The 20716-nt window shown below is 35.8% G+C and overlaps 2 protein-coding genes across 5 annotated transcripts; one reads left to right on the top strand and one right to left on the bottom strand.

The window, feature by feature from the left end:
* Positions 1-4966: 4966 nt before the first annotated feature.
* LOC130589583 (uncharacterized) lies at positions 4967-5632 on the bottom strand (the record flags this gene model as incomplete). The annotated part of the gene is made up of 1 exon (XM_057390895.1): positions 4967-5632. A coding segment is annotated over one exon (513 nt), but the record flags the coding sequence as incomplete, so codon positions are not given.
* Positions 5633-7803: 2171 nt separating this feature from the next.
* Positions 7804-20069, top strand: LOC104900288 (B3 domain-containing transcription repressor VAL1). 4 transcript variants are annotated; one of them, XM_010687676.4, is made up of 13 exons: positions 7805-8267; positions 8453-8597; positions 9731-9812; positions 9893-9994; positions 11252-11916; positions 12106-12202; positions 12309-12483; positions 13958-14034; positions 14119-14538; positions 14947-14996; positions 15902-16015; positions 16109-16176; positions 18910-20069. In XM_010687676.4, the coding sequence occupies exons 2-13, from the start codon at positions 8485-8487 to the stop codon at positions 19674-19676; spliced, it is 2730 nt and encodes a 909-aa protein (XP_010685978.1). In that variant the 5' UTR covers positions 7805-8267; positions 8453-8484; the 3' UTR covers positions 19677-20069. The 4 variants fall into 4 exon arrangements, with proteins under 4 accessions (XP_048490106.1, XP_010685978.1, XP_057246922.1 ...); XM_057390939.1 differs by lacking the exon at positions 8453-8597 and having other exon boundaries at positions 7810-8267; XM_048634149.2 differs by lacking the exons at positions 9731-9812; positions 9893-9994 and having other exon boundaries at positions 7804-8267; positions 8527-8597.
* Positions 20070-20716: the final 647 nt, after the last annotated feature.

Genomic DNA, 20716 nt, shown 5'->3' with positions numbered 1-20716 from the left:
CCACGAGTCCACCATTAGTATAATATTGTCCACTTTGGCCTAACCTGCACAAATATGTTTTTGGGTTCCTTTTCAAAAAGCCTCTTTTGAGGAGATACATTTGATATCCAAAAACTGCTCAACAACAGTTGGATAAATGGGGAAGGTTGGAGTGAACCAGAAAAGGTTGGGTAGAGTCGGATTTAAGCATTGGCTAACTAAGTGTCCTGTAGTAAGAGGAGTAGTTATGAACCATGTAGACCATCTTCATGGGGGTGAAGGGAAGGTTTCAATTGGTAGAAAAAAACCTCACAACCCCTTGGCGTTATTCTGCACTTAAAAGAAGTATTAATGTAGTTTGTAAACTCTTATAAATTAGGTTACTCTTTCTTATCTCCTCGACGTGGGACTTGAAATGTATACGAACATAACATTCAAACATGTGTGATGGTAGTCCATTTGTACTTGTCAGTAATAGACGTTGGACCTTTAGCTAATGTTTGTCATGGAACGGTGGCCGTGGGAGAAAGGAGTTAGTACTCTTAAGTCTTAGCCGATAATATTGACAAAGCTTACAACACCTTGGGTGATTGTTGGTTACTTACTCACTTTCATTGGACATAATCAATTTAAAACCAATCGTGCAACTTTACAAGTTACAAGAGAAGGAAGATTGATGGACCAAAAAGGCCTAATTTTTGACTTGAAGAAGACGAGTTCAAACGTGCAGTTAACACTTATAATTGCCTGCCTACAACAAATTTTCCCTCACTTCTAGAAGACGGCTGATTTAGAGACGTAGTCACCTATCATTTCTAAATTCTACTTACCCTGTTTTTACGGTTATTGAAAGAAGAAGAAAAAAAAGGCCACACCTAGTTACAACGGCTATGTTTAGTTCATCTGAAATTTTCTGAACTTATCTGATCTGATCTGAACTTATTTTTTCTGATCTGATCTGAACTTATTTTTTCTGATCTGATCTGAACTTATTTTTTCTGATCTGATCTGAACGAATCTAATTACAAGATCTTATCTTTTAGATTTTTCTCAATATATAAGAAAAAATATAGTCATGTAGGGTCTTGTTTGATTCGTCTCTTACTTTATTAATATTCAATTATTATAATTTTTACTAATATGTAATGAAAGATATAATGATTTTTAAATATAAGCATGATCTGAACTGATCTGATCTGAACTTATTTTTTCTGATCTGATCTGATTAGATCTGAAATAAGCAAAAATAAGGTGAACTGAACATAGCCTTTACAAAGAGTAGTGAAGTACTCTCTCTGATTTTTGTTTATCATTTTCATTTGGGATCTCGACAACTATTCATATTTAGAGATAATCTTCTCGATTTTTTCCAATTTATAAGAAAAAATATAATTATGTAAGATCTTGTTTAATTCGTCTCAATTAGTAAAGATATTTAAGTTCGAATATGTGCATTTGAAGACGCGCACAAGAAAGTAAGAATGATAAAAGATAGAGGGAGTACTCTGGATCAGCTAGTAGAAAATTTCTCCCACCATATGTAGTATATGACAATCACTCCACAACTATTGTCTTCTGACATATAGTTTGGTCGTATGTATGGTATAACATTTCAAAAAGGACTTATATAACCTATGTCACAAGACATAGGTTAAGAATTTCAATATTTCAATCATGTAAGATGTTTTAAGTTTGATTTATTCCTCCTAAAAAAAGTTTGATTGGACTTTAAATTGAAAACTTTTTATATAATGATATCTTATATAGGAACTTTAATGCTCTTAGCCTAAACCTTGTGTTATAGGTTAGAAAAACCTTTTTAAAAAAATTAACTCGAAAACTAAATATATCAAACTTGAATTTAGCTGAATGGTAACCCCATTAATCTAATAGGCTAGTGCATATCTAAAGACAAATGAACTAAATTGTGGTCCTACCAACTTGTATAAGTTTTAGTGAATTAATTCCACTCTAATTTACTGCCACATATAAATAGTGATACAAAATATAGTAACAAATTATCCTAAGAATTGTAGAATAGATAGTATCGTTTCACGCTAATTCATATGAGGACATTTAAGTTAACATATATGTATACACACATGAATATGCAATTTACTTTTCATGGATTCATATTAACTAATAACTAGTATCACAACCAACCCTACACAACCTTTTTCTTTTTTACTACCTCGAGAAGTTGTTGGCGTCCAACCGTCTGAGTCTAGACTCAGACACACAATTGCGTGTCATTTGTACTCATTTTTCTTTAATTGGTACTAAAGATATAATTGGTACTAAAGATGATACTATATCTTTCAATTGGTACTAAAATAGTATTACCCGAGTATTAATTGGAAGGATCTTGTATACGAAAAGAAGTTAAATTTTTTGTAACATGTGTATCAATCTGAAGAGATGTGCGTACCAACTGAAAAGTGTTTATCGTCACCTAAAGCTCGACCCCCTTACACGTACATGCAGTAGTCCTGCTTTTCTCAAGCATGGTAATAAAATTTGAAGGCTCACTCTCATATAATGTAGATGAAACTGATTAATAGAATATATACAAAAGTTGTCTAAAATTAAACAATTCTAAGTTTATAACTAATTGCATGGGAACATCATGTTCATCATGCTTAGCTTCAACTTCTAAGGACTGTCTATCCTAAAGAGAAAATTATTAAGAAAAAATATATCATTAAGATAACTCAAAAACAAAGTTATCTCTTGCAAATTAAAGTTGGTTGAGTGGAACTGAATTGCAGGAGTAAAACTATTACACACAAGGAAATATCAGCTTCTTAGAGTGACAATATCGGTAGTCTGGAGCCCATAGTCTCACCGCAGACTTTGGTGAGTTTGCCTCCAGACTGCCGATAATCTCATGAATTGTAAAGCTGAGTCTGCGATCGAGTTTTGGTTTCCCAAACTCAATCTCAGATTTGGTTATGGGCCCCACAAGTTTTTTTTTTTTTTTTGTCTTCCTTGAAGGCAAATAACTGTATAAATTGTTAGGAAATCGGTGTTGTAGTTTGATTAATGCGGAACAAAAATCAATGAAATAATAAAGGTGAGAAAATAATAAAGATGAACAAACAAAGAACACAAGGATTTACGTGGTTCAGTCAAATTTGGTTCAGTCAAATTTGACCTACGTCCACAGGTGGGGGATTAGAGCTTCTTCACTATAATGGAGAAAATCATAGAGAATAATACAAGGAGCCCTAAATTCTAGAGGCTAAAAGTGTTTCAAGTTGTGTGTAAATAATGAACACTAAGGCCTTGTTTGGTTGTATATAGGAAGTCATACTTCCTAGGAAGTTATTTTTTCCATGTATTTGAAATTCCTAGGAAGTGTAAAATTGTGTTTGGTTGATAATGGGAAGTAGAACTTCCTATGGGAAGTTCTACTTACCTAGGGGGACCTAGGTAAGTAACTTCCTCCATTTTGGAGGGAGTAGAACTTCCTAGGAAGTGCAAATTCCCATGGTTTTGCCAACCAAACAACTTCATATATTTCTACTTCCTAGGAATTTGCACTTCCCATGATTTGTTTTGTCAACCAAACAAGGCCTAAGAGGTCTTTTTATAGCATAAGTAACCCCGCACAAGAACCCTAGAATATACTCCACACAAAACCCTAAAAAGAAAACTGATTCGGAAAACTTATCTTCAAAACCGCGAGTCGCGGTGGCTACCGCGAGTTGCGGTATGCTCTCGACAGTCATTCGTAAAACGGGTATAACTTTCTCGTTTCTCATCGGAATTGGGCGTATGACCTATCGTTGGAAAGCTCTTTGAACAAGCTATCACCTCCAATTTGAATCACATCAAAATCATTTATATATTGAGAGATATGTGCATTCAAAGTTAGCTTTATGCCATTCACAAGATTTCAAGTCATAATTAACATAAATGTTATATAAAATAATATATTCAACTTTTGGTAGAGAGTCTGGAGTGAGTCTGAGGGATAAAGTGTAAAACTGGGATGAGTCTGGAGTGAGTCTGAAGAATAAAAAAGTAGGTACAAATTAGTGGAAAGCTGATGTGGCACAGTCTGAAGGTTGGGTTTAGGTCTGAGGGATAAACTCACCCTTATTGTTTATCTGATTGGATTATACTGGATCTCGAAAATATCTAAAGTTTTCTATAATATCCGTTTCTTGTACTATCATATCAACTACTGAATTAACTTTTATGATTTTCTTAGCTATATTTTCTCTCAATCTAAAAATAGTTTTTTGTAAAAAAGATTTCATTGGGCTTCAATAATCAATACAAAACTTATGGCGTTGTTTGGTAAAGAGAGATTTGGGGAAAAAAAATTAGAGGTTTGGACTCATATTATAAGATTTGACTAGTCAAAATCCTTTAATTTAAAGTTCTTGATTTATGAATAATAAAAAAAAGTACAATAATAAAATATGCCAACATCACCATCTCCTTATTGGTTATCTACATAATTAGGTAGCAATCGGGCAGCAGGTGATATCCTAGTAGTGTTGGCATCACCTCTGATTCCACGGATCATGTGATCGAGTCTCACATCTCGCAAGAAACGATCCCCAATTTCCCGCCTCCTTAAAGGGATTTCATCTTACCTTAAAAAAAAAGATATTAAGTAACAATCAACTATTAACTACTTACCGAATATATTTATACAATGCAAACAACTAATACAATTAGCTAATCGAATTAGATAATCCAATCAATTATGTGCTATCAAGTAATGCAATAAGCTAATATCTATCAACTATTCACTAATGGCCAAATATGCCCTACATTTTACAAAAGAAGAAAAACAAAGTTGTATTTGCGTGTGTATGCATATAATAACATGCATGTACACGAGCAACAATTTGCTGCCTCTCCTAAAGTTATGTTATCTTCTTAATTTAGAAACTTAATATTTATTCTCTTTGAAATCATATGAAACCGTAACTTATCTAATTTCTTACAATCAACATAAAAATACTGTCAAAGTTCAATTAAATTCAAGAGAACGTATTGTGTTGGACTCGTCCGACCATAATCTTTGGTCGGACGACTTTAAGGTGGTTTCAAATTTTTTTCAGTTAGTCTTAATTTTTTTTCAGGTAGTCTTCATTTTTTTTCAGTTAGTCTGAATTTGTTTTCATTTAGTCTTCATTTTTTTTCTTCCTTGCAGTCTTTTTATGATGCTTCCATGCTCGAACATTTGATCACCCTTTGGCTGACCGTGACTCGTATTATTTGTCCCCAGTTTACCATTTTCAGCATTTGTAGCCTTTGTTTTTGGTTCATTGGTAATCGGGGCCTCAGCAAGCGCTTGCGGCTTTTGACCAGTAACCTCTGATTGAAGAGGAGGCCCTGATGTTGATGCAGGCTGCTGTTGGACAATTTGAGGAGCTGCAGGTGTTTTTTTCTTTGGCATCATGACATTTAGGCGGCCATTAGTGAACTTAGCTCGAATGTCATTTATATCACAACCTTCTGCTACTTTTGTTTCTTTGAGAAAACGGCTCCTTTTTGTTCCATTTACACTTGTTGGTCTTTCTCCAGATACTTTGAGGACTCCATCTTTGTTGACTTGTACCCTTAGTTGTTCCTTCTCGAAGTCTACGTATGCATAACATATAGTTAAAAGGGGATCAATTTTCTTAATTTTTTTCAGGTAGTCTTTATTTTTTTCAGTTAGTCTTCATTTTTTTTTCAGTTAATCTTAATTTGTTTTCAGTTAGTCTTCATTTTTTTCAGTTAGTCTAAATGAAAGTAAGTTACCTCTAAATGAAAATAACTTAGGTCTAAATGAAAGTAACTTAGGTCTAACTGAAAGTAACTTAGGTCTAACTGAAAGTAACTTAGGTCTAACTGAAAGTAAGTTAGGTCTAAATGAAAGTAACTTAGGTCTAACTGAAAGTAACTTAGGTCTAACTGAAAGTAATTTAGGTCTAACTGAAATTAACTTAGGTCTAAATGAAAGTAAGTTAGGTCTAAATGAAAGTAACTCAGGTCTAAATGAAAGTAACTTAGGTCTAAATGAAAGTAGCTTGGGATTCTTAGTTTTATTTTTTCAGTTAGTCTTAATTTTTTTTCAGTTAGCCTTCATTTTTTTTTCAGTTGGTCATCATTTAGTTAATGTTTTTCAGTTAGTTTCTAATTTTTTTCAGTTAGTCTTTTTTTTCAGTTAGTCTTCATTTTTTTCAGTTAATGTTTTTCAGTTAGTTTCTAATTTTTTTCAGTTAGTCTTCATTTTTTTCAGTTAGTCTTCATTTTTTTCAGTTAGTCTTCATTTTTTTTCAGTTGAAATCCAACTTCCTAATACTTTTCTCCAACAACTGTATCCTCCATTTCATAAATCTCTGGCTTTTTTCTTCATCAGAGAATATTTTCTGGTACAAATCCTTATCTTGAAAAGCACCATAAACATTTATAACACACAGGATGACCTTTTTTGCTAAATCCATGAATGAAAAACATTTCTCCAAATCATCACCGAAATCTTCTTTAAGCAACTCATTGATTTTAAACTCCTTCCTCCACTTAATGGTAGATTTTATCATTGCGAACGCATCGGTTACTATGAAGTTACGAATATTATTCATCAGTTCATCACCATTCACGGAGCCGCCGCGCCGTTCTCCTTCGTCCGACGAACATATTAGGTCACACGGTCTGACCCAATACTTAAACCAGATCAGAATAAAATATCAAACAAGAATAAACTTTTTAAGTATTATTTAGGACATGTTCCACCCAACTTAAGTTCAATTCAGTTCAGTTCAATTCAGTTCAATTTAACTATTTTATATCGAAAAGAACACGTCTTTAGGCTCCGTTTGGTAGGGCGTAAAACATTTTCAGTGTAAAATGATTTTCATGGAAAACAATTTACAATGGAAAACACAATTCTAAAATTAGTTTTCCGTTGTTTGGTTTCAGGTAAGGAAAATGACAAAATGAATGGAAAATGAAAGGGAAAGTAAGGAGGTAGTAAGAAAAATGTACAAGAGAGATAAAGAAAACAATTTTCCCTTCATTTTGAAAGGAAAATGGTTTTCCATCATTGGGAGAGTAATTTTACCCCAAGGGAAAATGATTTTACACTCTTTTGCCAACCAAACAATGTAAAACTGAAAATGAAGGAAAACAGTTTTCCGAAAAAACGTTTTACGCTATACCAAATGGAGCCTTAATACAATGAGGAGAATAAACCCAAAAGTGCTGCCACATGACATATAACAACAACAATGCCTTTTACCCTTCATTTCTAAATTGCCTTCACATAAGTATTCAATGATAAAATTCCATAATCTTTTAAACTACTTCACTAACTAGCAATCTATCATAATTCATACATACATGATACATGCATGCATGCTTTAAGCTAGCATCACACTAACCACATGAACTTCATTTAGTTTCTGCTCTTCAAACATACTTAAACTTAACCACTCACACCATTGATTTGACTCATTCAAACTATTTTCTTTCTCTTTTCTCTTACACAAAATACTTCACACTATATAAACATTTATTACTCTTCTTGGTTTGGCTTTTATGTGCCAAATTTAGCCACACCTACTATTTATCCACATTTTGTCTAACCTATAAAAGTAAAAAAAATTCACCCTTTTTTTTTTTTTTTAATTTAAAATTTTGGGTTTTTCTTATCTTTGACTTTCAGTAATTACAAGTAAAGAAGTCCTAAGAAAGTCTTACTGTAAAAAAAAATATTTTGTTTTTAAAAAAGTTTTAAACTTTTTATTTGGTGAATAAGATTTAAGGTTTTTGCGGTGTATGTTGTGTGTCATGCATGCAATTTTTTGGGGTTGCAATCTTTGTTTCTTCTTTTGTTAGATTATTACAAGGTTTTAATTCTTAATTAGAGTAACATAATATTTGTATTAATTTCTTAATTTATCCTCTTTATATTATTATTGATTCTTAATATTCTTCTTCTTATTATTATTTTTTACAACTACTATAATAGTATAATTGCAGTTCTTCTAGTTTTGTTTGCAATTTGCATGCACACCACGCTTTCTCTCTCCTCTCATTCTTCTCCCCTTACCCTCTTTGCTGTTACTTCTTTCATTTTTGATTTATCTCTCCAAAAATTTCATCTTTTTGTTCATCATAAACTATATTGGATCTTTATTTAAGTTGTTGTTCTTCAAATTAATGACCCAGATTTACTTCAATCTCATAAAAGTTATAATCTTGATTTTGGGTGAAGATGATTGCTCAACTTTGACTCTACTTGAATGGGACAGTGAAGAGTAAAAACTCCGATTTATACGGTATAGTAGATTAATTTCATCAATTCTTCAATTTTTTAACGTTGACATGGTATAAAATGTTGAATTTGAAGTGGGTTTTGATTTTATTTTTATGGGGTTTATGGGTTTTTGTATGCATGAGATTTAATGGTGTAAAGTGAGTGTTTTTTGTTTTAATCTAAAGTTTAAATCTTTACATATTACAGATTAATTCTTCGTTTTTTGGGGTTTAATTTTAATGGGGTCAAGAACTTGCATGAACACGTCTTGTGGGGCGAAGGCTACAGTCCAATGGAAGAAAGGATGGGAATTGAAATCTGGTGAAATTGCCGATCTGTGCTTTAAATGCGGGTATAATTTACTATCTTTGTAATTAATCTTGTTTAATCAATGAATTCCCACCATTTTTTTGGCATTGATTTGTTTGAATTCATTGGAATTTTGGGTTATGATTAGCTGCTGTAGTTTGTGTTTTGCTTCTGAACTAAATTGGTGTATGTTACTTCAATTATTTCCATAGATTGTGGTGTGATGAATTCGAGTGTTGGCATCATGCATATAATTTGGGGTTTTGTACTTATTAGTGTACATAATGTATGATTGATTGTAGTTGTTGCTAGTTCATTAGTGAGGAAAGTGGAGGACTGCTGCTGTGAGTGTACTTGTTGATGAACTTTTAAGAGTGTATATTGGCATTAGTACATTAAGTAGTGGAAGGGCCGATTGCCGGTTGCCGATTGCCGATTGTCGATTGCCGGTTGCTTTTATGAATGAGTGGAGTATTAAAATTCTTGAGCTTTTGTGGACAATGAGTTGGAGGGGAGGAACAAGATCTTCTGTATTTGCTAAAATAATGGTTGCAAATGCATGAAAGGGAAAATTAAGGGGGTGGTTAAGTAATCTATTTATAGCTTATCTATCAGAATCTGTAGAGAATGGGGAGGATTCTAATTTTGGAGGGGAGGAGGAGAGGGGTATGTAGTGGAAAGTGTATTCCTTTTTTAAGTAAGAAACGGGAGAATTATGTGAGGTATATGTGATTTATGGCATTTGTATACGGTATGATTAGTATTGCCGTCACTGGCTGCTTGTCCAAATTTCTCTTTTATATCACTTACCATTGTCGAAGAAAATTTTGAAGATAAGATTAGTTCATTCAATTGTCTAGGTTCGTAAGGTATGTGTGGGAATCAGCTATCCAAAGTTACTCTTCCAAAGATTCATTCTTGTTTTAGTTTTTATAGTTTCAATTCTTACGCACATTAGCTATCTCCCGTTCTGAAAGCTTATTTTGCTAATATCAACATACTTATATGGGAGTTCGGTAGTCAAATTCAACTTGTCTATGTAGATCATAGTGGTAACAATGGTGAATCTGAGGTTTCTAGGATAAATATTGACTTATTAATCTTGAGTTGCATTACTGAATATTGATGTTGAACGCCTATACCAACAACTTTGACTTTTGGTACTTGATGTGTTAGATCTGCCTACGAGAATCTGGTGTACTGTGATACATTCCATGCAGAGGAGACTGGCTGGAGAGAATGTAGTTTGTGCAACAAGGTATCTTTGTATTACCTGGTTGCCCATAGTTTTACCTTAGGTTTTCTTCTGTTTGACTCTGATTGAGTTTCTCTTTACAGCGGCTACACTGTGGTTGCAGTGCATCCGTAACAGTGATTGAGATTCAGGATTTTGGTGGTGTCTGGTGTATTAGCTGTGCAACGAGTGCTGGTTGTCATCCGGTAAGATCACGTGGAGCTAAATGTATAGGCTTAATTAATCCTCTGTGTTATTATAGCTATGATGTCTCATTCTAATAGCCTTCCAGGTTTAGCTTTCTTAATAAAATATATACCAATTTATTTCCCTGATACGTATATTCCAGTATAATCGGAATTTTCAGGACCCAAGTGATGCACATACAATGAATTATACTTGGAATAGAAAATGGTTTTGTAAAGTACCATATTAGAAGGTCAATGTATAAGTAGAAGAAGCTACCTTTATTATTCTCTTTAGAGGTCCAGCAAGTTTTTGCTGTTGTAACTTACAAAATTGGTTTCTTACCATCCCCATCACTGCTTTATGTTATCTATTTCGATGCGATTTAGTGCATGGGGTCTTGGACAAATTGTCAGACGCTGGTTTACCAGCCATTATTTATGATTTTTTTTTTCTCTTGCCTCCATTTGGTTAACTGGTCGATCAGGCTCTTGTCACCTCTTAGCCCCTGTTTTTGTGTAAGGAGAGGGGTATTGTGACCCTCATTTACCCACCACCGCCAAGGGTATTGTGTTACTCCCAGAGTGAGGGTAATAGTCTCCCCTTCTATTTTGCTCTACTTGCATTTTCTACATCATCTCTTATACTACCAGTATTACCGAACCTATCTTCATTTTATCTCCATTATCCCCCTTGATGCATTATCCCCAATCTGAACAATCTAACATGCCCTTGAGTAACTTTTATAAACCAAACAAAGGATTATGAGAAAGCCCCTTCTTTGGATTTTTTTTTGCACGCAACCAAACACTTCTTAATGATAAGTTGATGTGTAATGATTTGCGGGATCTTATTGGAGTTACAGTTTTTGTACTTTTGACTTTCAATTATAGTTGGCTATCACACAATGACTCATTAATTCGTCTTCTCTATATATATGCTGTGAAGTAGCCAGTGTCAATTTACATCAGGACATAGACCATGGGTCAAATGGAAACAATCTCTTGTTACCGCAGGTTTAGGCTGCTTATATTTGACCCTCCCTACCCCCCTACTGTACTCTGGGAGCCTCAAGGGTTACGTGGATGTTGATGTCATGTGATCATCTTATTGGGTGGTTCTTTTACTTAGCTTCTACAGCTTAATTTTTTAGCTCCAAACTTTTTATACAGGGATCACTTGCCTCTGAAGTGAATTATTACATGATAAAATCTTTGAAAACTCATATGAACTATATATAAATATGAAAAAGTAAAATCTGACTTTGTTGTATGCAGACCAAGAGAGATGGAAGCTTTAGTGATGCTCAAACATCAGGGAAATACAGTATTGCTGGTGATGTGCAGAAGTCTCAGCTTAATAGTAAGCTGGAAACTAATGCAATTGGTAACGTGAATCTTTTGAGTATGGGCAACGTCATCGAGACTAATGTTCCCCGATATTTGCCTCAATCCCCCCATGATCTCATGAATGGATCTTTTGGGCCAATCAAACCAGACGCCAAGAGCTCCTCAATTGGTGTTGGTGGCTTGGGTTTTGCTAATATATCTCACTCAGTCAGTGGACCAGCTCTTCATGCTCAACCAAATGAAGATAAACCAAACACAGGAGTGAAGGATGTGCAAGAACCACAAATGCCATCGCTGAATATAAGCTTGCGTTCGCCTTCAGAGACACCAAATTTTGGCCTCAGTTTCTCTGGTGGAGTTGAGGAAGGAGAAAATAGCCGGTCAACCGGCCTCTTTCAGTCAGGACAAAGGCCTCGACAGATTTTGCCCAAGCCTCCAAAAAATAACCTTGCTAAAGTTTCTGATACAAATAAAGGCTCATTTTCTCCTATGCGGGTCGCAAGGCCTCCTGCTGAAGGGCGGTTACGGAACCAATTGCTTCCACGTTACTGGCCTAGAATTACAGACCAAGAGTTGCAGAAGCTATCTGGAGAGTATCCATCATAATTTTGCTCTTTAATGTGTGGGTCCAAGTGGGTGTGGTCAATTGCATGAGTTTACATAATGCTAAGGGATAATTTATTTTTTGGTTTGTTTCCTTGTTCTTTTTTTTTGTTAAATTTTCATCTTCAGAACACTTCTCTTGTGTATTCATTGCTTACCTTAACTGCATTATACTTTAGCTTGAAAACTACAATAGTGCCACTTTTTGAGAAGATTCTGAGTGCCAGTGATGCTAGTCGTATTGGTCGCTTGGTTCTTCCAAAAGCTTGTGCCGAGGTAAGCTGTACATTATATTCTTCATTTTTTAGTTTGATCAACATTTATTAATTGACTATAAATTTGGCTGGAATTTTAGTTTGTATAATGTTCTTTCTTCATGCAGGCATATTTTCCTACCATCAATCAATCAGAAGGTCTGCCCTTGAAAATTCAAGACATAAAAGGGAACGAATGGACATTTCAGTTCAGATTTTGGCCAAACAATAACAGTAGGATGTATGTTTTGGAAGGTGTAACCCCTTGCATACAGTCCATGCAATTACAAGCCGGCGATACTGGTATGGTTATAGCCTAATTGTTGCTTCACTTCAACACAGAATACATTTGGTTCTACTTCCTCCGTTCTGAAATGAATGAAACGCTTCTCTCCTCTATGTGAGAGCTTTTTGAGAGAAGTGTTTCATTTATTTTAGAACGGAGGAAGTATAACCTTCTGCATTTAGAAACACCTTGTAAAAATCAACTTTTTGAGGAAAAATCCTTTGTGCTTCTAATATGACATGGAAATATATGTCATCTCGTGGTCTCACTTTCATTAAGTTGACATAAAGCTGCAAGCTTAGGATCCATCAGCAAGCCAAGCCTATTACTGTAGCCTTCGACCAAAAGCCTTTAAAGTGCAGGAAGATGAGGAGATATTATAGACGGATAGTGGGAGTATATAGTTGCATAGGGCATGAAATTCAACCCATCCTTCAAAATGAGGAGGTGGTTGTCTAGGTGAATAGTAACCCAGATGTCCAAATCACTTACAAAAAGTGGCTAAAGACTAAAGTAGTGTAAGGGCATTCGAGGAGTTTGAAAACCAGATTGAAGGATCCAATACCTCTAAGTAGAGGGGAAAGTCGCCTTTTACAGTGGGAAAATTTTAGGCATGGAAGAGCAGAGTTGACTTCTGGCCAAACAATATTATGAAGCTTAAGTAAGCAAGTAATCGAATTTTTAAAAAATACTTGGAGGGTTTGATTTGCCAAACACTAACATTTTGGTCCCACTTCTATTCGTCTATGATCGATTTACCCAAACATTAACCAATTGCCACTTCTTTGGTACTGCTATCCAGTCTGAAAAATGATTCATAGCAGTTATGTTCAGCATTCTGATTGCGATGAATTCGCTTGGACCTTCACAATGAATTTTGCTCTTGTCTACGTGTCTTGGAATATGCTAAGCTTTTAGGTCATACTTTATGTCACCACTACCATATTTGAAGAGGCCAGGAAAAGATGGGAGAAGAACCGAGGTATCAAGAAAGGATCATGCTTAATAACTTTACAGAGAGGAGTTGTGGAGTCAGTTTGTATCTATTAATGCTTAATCACTGTCTCTTTGAGAATTATTTTCTAGTTACATATTAGTGAAAATTATTAAAGTTAATTTTCAAAAATGCACATTACAATTTTAACAATATTGCACATGATAAATTTTCTTGTAATATTGTATTTGTAAAAGAACACGATTAAAGTGTATGACTTTGACCTGCAAAAGGCATGGGTTAAAGTTGGAGTTTTAAACAAGCGCAAGAAGCTGACTTATTGAAGGCATGTAACAAATTTTCTTCTATGCTGTCCCTTAGCAGTTTTGTTTCTTTTAAAGCTTTCCATGCTGGTTTGAAGTCATTAAGTGCTCTTTGAATTACTTGGTGTTCTTATGGACTGTTATGGAGCATTGGGCTGTCCTATTTTCTTGTGCGTTGTATCTTGTCTTCTGTCAGATGTGAATCTTACTCTTATTGGGATTTCTTCTGCGAAGTTACATTTAGCAGGATAGATCCGGGAGGCAAACTTGTCATCGGTTACCGTAAGGCATCAAATGCTCTTGAGTCACAGGTTTGCTGTCTGAACCCTTTCATTTCTGTCCACCTAGTTGTAGTTATGGTGTTGGCCTTCGCTCTTATCTTGTTCAAATGCCAGGATCCCCAAACATCATCAGCAAATCCTAATGGTGCTGCTTCTGGAGATAGCTGCTATCCTGATGCCACTGACAGCGTGTCTGCTAGAAATGGTCATTGTGGTCTACAATCAATGGCAGGTGCCAAAGATAGTGAACTAAGTGCTCTCCCTGAACAGTCAAATTTGGTGAATGGGAGCACTGTTTGGGGAAAGAGTGAAAAGCTGAAGGGGAAGGGGAGAGAGGATGTGGTGGAGCAACCTAAGCTGCCATCCGATAAGAAGAGGATGCGTAATATTAAAAGCAAGAGGTTGCTAATGCATAACGATGACGCGATGGAGCTTAGACTTACATGGGAAGAGACACAGGACCTTCTTCGTCCACCACCAAATGTCAAACCAAACATCATCATGGTTGAGGATTTTGAATTTGAAGAATATAGTGTAAGTTGATACAAGTATACTGGCGGGTTATTTTAAGTGGTGGGAAGTAATATTTTATTGTTGTTGTTATTACACTTGCATGTAATGGAGAAGCTTGTCCTCCTTTGTACCCTCTTGTTTACTTTGTGGTTGTCCTCTTTTGAACCCCTCTATTCTCTTGTTTACTTTGTGAAAAAAATTTAGCATGCTAATTCTTTAGTATCATCTAACTAAGAACCAGTGTATGTCATACATTGTGTTTCCTCTGTTGGTTCTATTTTTATTCTGTAGTCAAGAGGTACATAGCTACTAAAATAAGCATGAGGAGCCTCCTGTTGTTGGAAAGAGGGTTATTTAGTTTTTTTTCTTCCTTTTCTCGGAGTGGATAAAGCAAGATTCTGATCATTCCTATTAATTTGTGTGACTTAGGAGCCTCCTGTTGTTGGAAAGAGGACATTCTTTACCACTCAACTTTCTGGGTAAGTATTTTTCTGCTTCATTTTTGGCAAATTTCCGGCTCTTGCTCTTCTGTTATTGTTAGCCTCTATCAGTTGCAACATTATAATGCTGTTTTTCTGAATGTTCTGTTAGTTCTCCAATATGATGTTAGCCCTTAAGACAAAATGTCAAACTTTATGAACCCTAGGTTAGAGCTGGGAGAGTAGGATGTATGCAGCCTTGCCTCAACGATACCTGAGAGGTTGTTTCCAAAAGACTCCAATCTGATACACAATACACAATCCAGTCAACCACTTTTTGTTACTTCACGATGATTAAGAATTGTGGGCACTTCATTTAGCCATTTAACTATCATGATGATGACCACTAAGAAAAATGATAATCGCAACAGCTAGTTAACAGCATGTGGTATGTTGTGGGTATTCCATTGAGAGTAAATCCTAGATTAAGGATGCGTGATGATTTTTCGTGCTGATTTATTTTTTGATGCTACAAAAATCACTTGACTTCAGGTTTGTATTTTAGTGTTTACAGTTGTCATCTTTGCCGCTTGAACTATATGCTTTTGAAGCCTGAAACCCATCTGCCTTGTTTCTGTGATATTTGTTGAGATTGCTCATCCTGTTGCTCATGATTTTTATAGTCCATAAAGGGTAGAGGTTTACACCATGACATGCATTTACTTGGAACGTGACAACGTTCATGTTTTTCGTTATTTTCTTTGCTGCTTGAACCATTGGCTTCTGAAGCCTGAAAACTCATCTGTGTTCTTGAGGTTGCTCACCCTATTGCTCATGATTTAAAGTCCATAAAGGGTAGAGGATTAATGTACCCATGACATGTATTTACTTGGAACATGATAATTTTGCTGAAAAACAAAAATGCAATCTCCTAGCACAATATGATTTTAATCTTTTTGATTCAGGGGGCAAGAACAATGGGCTCAGTGTGATAATTGTTTAAAATGGAGGAAGCTGCCCGCAGATGTTCTCCTGCCATCGAAATGGACATGTTCAGAGAACATCTGGGACTCAAGCAGGTTCATGACATAGATTGTGCTCTGTGTAATAAATTTGATGAGATTATTTTGAGATGGTTTGTTTACTACCATGTCTTTTCTATCTTATTTCAGGTCTTCATGTTCTTCACAAGAGGAGACGAGTCCCAAAGAGCTTGACAACGTGTTCAAAGGAAGCAAAGGTTTGTCGGAAGCATTTATTTTTCTTGTTGCATTACTCCAAATATCCACTTGGTTTGGCGTCTCTAACAAATATTTACGACCCTATGTAAAGATCTTTTGGGTAAGATTTCGTTACTGAAGGAACTACAGAACATACGCTAAAGAAGCCTCGGGTGAAAAAAAGAAGCATGCATCATATACATATACGAATGCAGGACAATGAGAGGGAGTGAGTATGGGAGGATTTGCATGGCTTCTCAAGTCTATAGCTTGCAAGAAATAATGTAGACAATGTCATATTCTCACTGATGCATTACCTAAGTCAGCCTCCAATACATTTTGGACTTCTTCCCTGTTTTGGTATTTCAAGAAGTACAAGTTATAACGCACCTTCAAGGCTCGCACAGTTGCACACCTTTTCATAAACACTATCTTTTTATTTATATGAGGGTTTAGGATAATTGTAGTATCCTATTTGGTAAAACAATATGAGCTCACCAATTCCAGTACAATGTAGTGAGTAATCTGGTTAGAGGAGAATATCAAGGATTCAACCTGTGCTTCAATGTTACCTGAATCTTACTGAAGTTGGTTTCTATTTTCGGAGAGAGTGAATTGATCAAAAGAAATTGGGTAGGGTTTTGTAGTGTTTATGCAGCAGTGACATGAGCACAAACAGGCCTCAAGAATCAGGCTGAGGCAGGCTTTTGTTGGTTATAGAGGTCCTGGAGGTTGCAACTTGCAAGTGCATGGGTAAAGGGATAGAACGGGAGATGAGGAACAAGGGGAGGAGGTTGCAGAAAGGAGGGAAATCCAGGAAAGCCAAATTTTAGGCCATGTGTCCGAGAAGGTTTTTTTTGGCCTAACACAGCTATATATGGTGCCATGATTTCAAGTACATTTTGATAAGTCTAGCAGGCTTATTTTGGATGCTGTGATGGTAGGCATTAGACTGTGAAATTGCGAAAGGGTGAGTACAGTCTGGTAGCAAGGTGAAGCAGGTAGAGGAGAAGGAGAGAGAGAGGGGCAATATGGGGATCATCAAGCTTACTAACCTTCATCTCGTGGCCTACAAACTCTGTCCAAATTTTCCCCTTTAAGCTGTTGGCAGCAACCTAAGCAAGGAGGATCATAATACTTGGGAACTTCTAGCGACTTGTATATGTAGTGCCATTCTTATTAGGGGGGAAAATGCTCTGGACCCTAATCCGTATTGTCGTAAAATTTTTGTTGCTTCTGCCTCCATCATTCTTTGTAACTTTATATCCCAATCTAGTCTAATTTACTGTTCTTCTCCCTCAGTCAGTCTGTCTCCTGAAATGATTTTCTTCCTCAATTTCCAGCATAGCTCTTTTGTTCTCTTTTCCAAGCTCTTTTTTTTAATATATAAATTATTGAAGGGATATCTTAATAAGAATCCAAGGGGGTGTCACCCATGAACTAAAAAAGGCTATCCTAAGATGATATCATACATTTAAATGATCATCTGAGTGTTACTTTAGCTTGTTGTAGAGGTCTGACTTCAGGTTTGAGGTTCGCGAGCTTGATTATTTGTAGCATGGTTGTTTGTCTCCTCTGCAGCCTGACTACAGAGTTTCTTCAAGCTAGGACTGGGGTAGGCTGAGGCTAGGATTCCATTGTGCTTTTTGTCTTGTCTTTATCATCCCAACTCCCAAGGTTCTTGTAATTCATCCAATACGATGATTCAGACTGCTGCATGGTTTGTTTCCTAATCGAGAAAAATAAATCAGTTCTCTTATCTGCATTAGCGAGAAAGATAATTGCTGCTCAGAATACAGCCCAGCATTTAAAATGTTCTGTTTTGAAAGAAAGACAAGTGGACTGCCGAATAAAATCAACCGTCCTCCACCTTTCGGCAACATTCCGTCGTTCTTCCAACGCCACAAGAACATCTTTGGCCTTATGGATTTGACCAGTTCATTGCAAATGAGATAGGGGTCAAAGAGAGGAGTCTGAAAACAAAGAAGTGATAAATGATAAGGAGGCTACCTCTTTTGGCAAAAGCTACCTGTTTGCAGAATTGAAGTTCCTGTTATATGTACTTCTTTTGTCGAGATCTTCTGACTGCTATACTTGAGGGAAAAAAAACATGTTTTTATCCCTCAAAAGTATCATCCAATAGATTTTATAAGAAAATTGAGAAAATGACCGAGCAATTCTTCTTAATGGTAGGACAACCTTTCCCTTTCTTATTTTGTAGCCCATTTATCTCACCATCTCCATTAAGTTTAACCTGCCTAATCAATTCAGAAAGCCTAAACTCTGGTGCTATTATTATTAGAAAATCTTGAAGAGAAGTGTGCCTATGCAGATGTCAGCTATTACCTTGCTCAAATCATGTGTAGGAAATTGATAAGATTGTGCAAAACGAATACTCCGTGAACCTCATTTAGCTTCTATATTTTGCAATTTAGGACACTTCTACATCCATTTTATTTCATATGTTTGTTATAATATCATTTGTTAAGCGTATGTACCAATTACCATGAGCTATGCCTTCCGTTCCATGCACAAATATTCTTGGCAGCGTATATCTGTGTAGCACTGTTTCATTATTCTTCATTCTATGTATATCTCTAACAACCTGAACATAGGCAACATGCCTATTCTTGGCCTTTGCACCCCCATAATAAACTACTTTCACACTATCATACGTCTTTTTACCAACTTCTTTTTTCGAGAGAGAATGCCGTTTCCAACTTAATTAGTGCTTTCAATTTTTTCTTCTCCAGATTCTAAGAAGAGAAAAGTCGCAGAAAGCCCTGAGCAAGGATGTGAGCCTTCTGGACTAGATGCTCTGGCTACAGCTGCAACCCTGGGGGACCATGAAGAACCATCAGCTGGAGCCACTACGAGGCATCCTAGACACCGTCCTGGATGCACTTGTATTGTGTGCATTCAACCCCCGAGCGGGAAAGGAAAACACAAGCCTTCATGTGTATGTAATGTGTGCTTAACAGTGAAACGCCGGTTCAAAACATTAATGATGCGCAAGAAGAAGCGTCAATGTGAACGTGAAGCTGAAATGGCACAACAAAAGAGCAATACAGAGCACCAAATCAAAGGATCACACCAAGTCATTAAGAAGACATCTCCAAATGACATAATGTCAGATAAAAAAGATTATGTGGAGAATGAAAAAGTTCAGGAAAAATCTCAACCGGAAGAAGGCGAGAGCAGCAGCAAGGGTCACATAGATTTGAATGCCCACCCTATCCGTGAAGACGATTCAAATGTAGATGCTCAACCAAGTATGGGCATAATGGCTCTTGCTCAAGCAGCTAGTGCTCCGTTAGATAATATGTACATGAAACCCAATGGGCTATCGAATCTTTTGTCCAAGCAGCCGATGGACACTGATACTTGCTTGCTGCAAAAAGCCTGTGATTATGTTGACAGATGTTTATTACCCAAGGATGAGCATCATTCATCAGTCGTCAACGATCAGGAGCAGAGCAAGGCTGATGGCGAGGCTTCGAAGAAGCCAACTTTAGATTAGCAAAGTAACTACTCAACTTTGGTATGTAAATTCATCAGCTTTGGTTCTTAAGAAGCAGTGTATACATGTATCTTATCTTTTTACTTTTTTTTTGGCGTCGTGCCGTCGTGCCTCCATCCACAATGTGGAACGTTTTATATCACATCATAGAGTTAGTGAAGTCATTGCAACGGAGAGTCCCTTTTTTGGCCTGTGTTTGTGTTTGATAAGAGTTTGGACATGTTTTATGAGCCAACTCTGTAGTTTTTGTCATTGTGTGTTTCAAATATTGTATTATATAGGAATACTGGTGCAGAAATCAGAATATTTCAAATGTTGATCAATTGTAAGAAATAACCATGAACTATGATTCAGCAAAAAAATAATGTCATCTGCTATGCTGTTATGTTAGTACTTCTGCATTTTACTTCATCTTGGGTAGAAATTAGGAATATTGTTCATATTTTGATGTAATTGTTAATTTGATAAATTTATTGTGTTCTTGACAAAAATAAACTGTTATAGTCAGAGAATGAGTAGATATAAAAAGTAAATGTTACAAAAAATTAGTTTGTGAGAGATTTATCTAATTTCATCTGATGTGGTCCACCCATCTTGTGTTTCACTTTTAGCTATCTATAGTTTAATCCTATCAATTATACAAATAATGACGTTCGCTTCAACAAGAATTATATGACCTATACAAATAATGACATTCACCTCAATAAGAAATATATGCACTATATAAATAATAACATGAATCTCATATCATTTAGTCATTTATTTTATGTCATTTGAATTTATTACAAAAGAAGTGGGTGGTTGCAGGTAGTTACACAATAAATTATGGTTTAACGTAACATTCAATTTTACCCAACACAATTATAAACCATCAATCATACTGCTAATACAAATACCTACACAAAGTAGCCAAATGAAAACCACTAATAGCCGATTGTCAAACACCGCATATACAAATAGTAGCACAAATTAATCAAACATAAATCGGGCTTTTTTTATTTAAGGCGTGTACGGTAATAGCTTTTGAGGTAGTTTTTAAT

The sequence above is a fragment of the Beta vulgaris genome, chromosome 7 (genome assembly GCF_026745355.1).
Source record: "Beta vulgaris subsp. vulgaris cultivar EL10 chromosome 7, EL10.2, whole genome shotgun sequence".
Taxonomy (NCBI): Eukaryota; Viridiplantae; Streptophyta; class Magnoliopsida; order Caryophyllales; family Amaranthaceae; genus Beta; species Beta vulgaris.
The sequence above is the reverse complement of the archived record's forward strand: the minus strand, read 5'-3'. Positions and strand labels throughout refer to the sequence as shown.

What these genes read in the sequence shown, in the direction of transcription:
- LOC104900288 (XM_010687676.4), top strand. Translation starts at nt 8,485, where the DNA reads ATGGGGTCAAGAACTTGCATGAACACGTCTTGTGGGGCGAAGGCTACA. An exon ending in GATCTGTGCTTTAAATGCGG is followed by an intron (nt 8,598 to 9,730) that starts GTATAATTTACT and finishes TTGATGTGTTAG; the next exon opens with ATCTGCCTACGAGAATCTGG. An exon ending in CGAGTGCTGGTTGTCATCCG is followed by an intron (nt 9,995 to 11,251) that starts GTAAGATCACGT and finishes TGTTGTATGCAG; the next exon opens with ACCAAGAGAGATGGAAGCTT.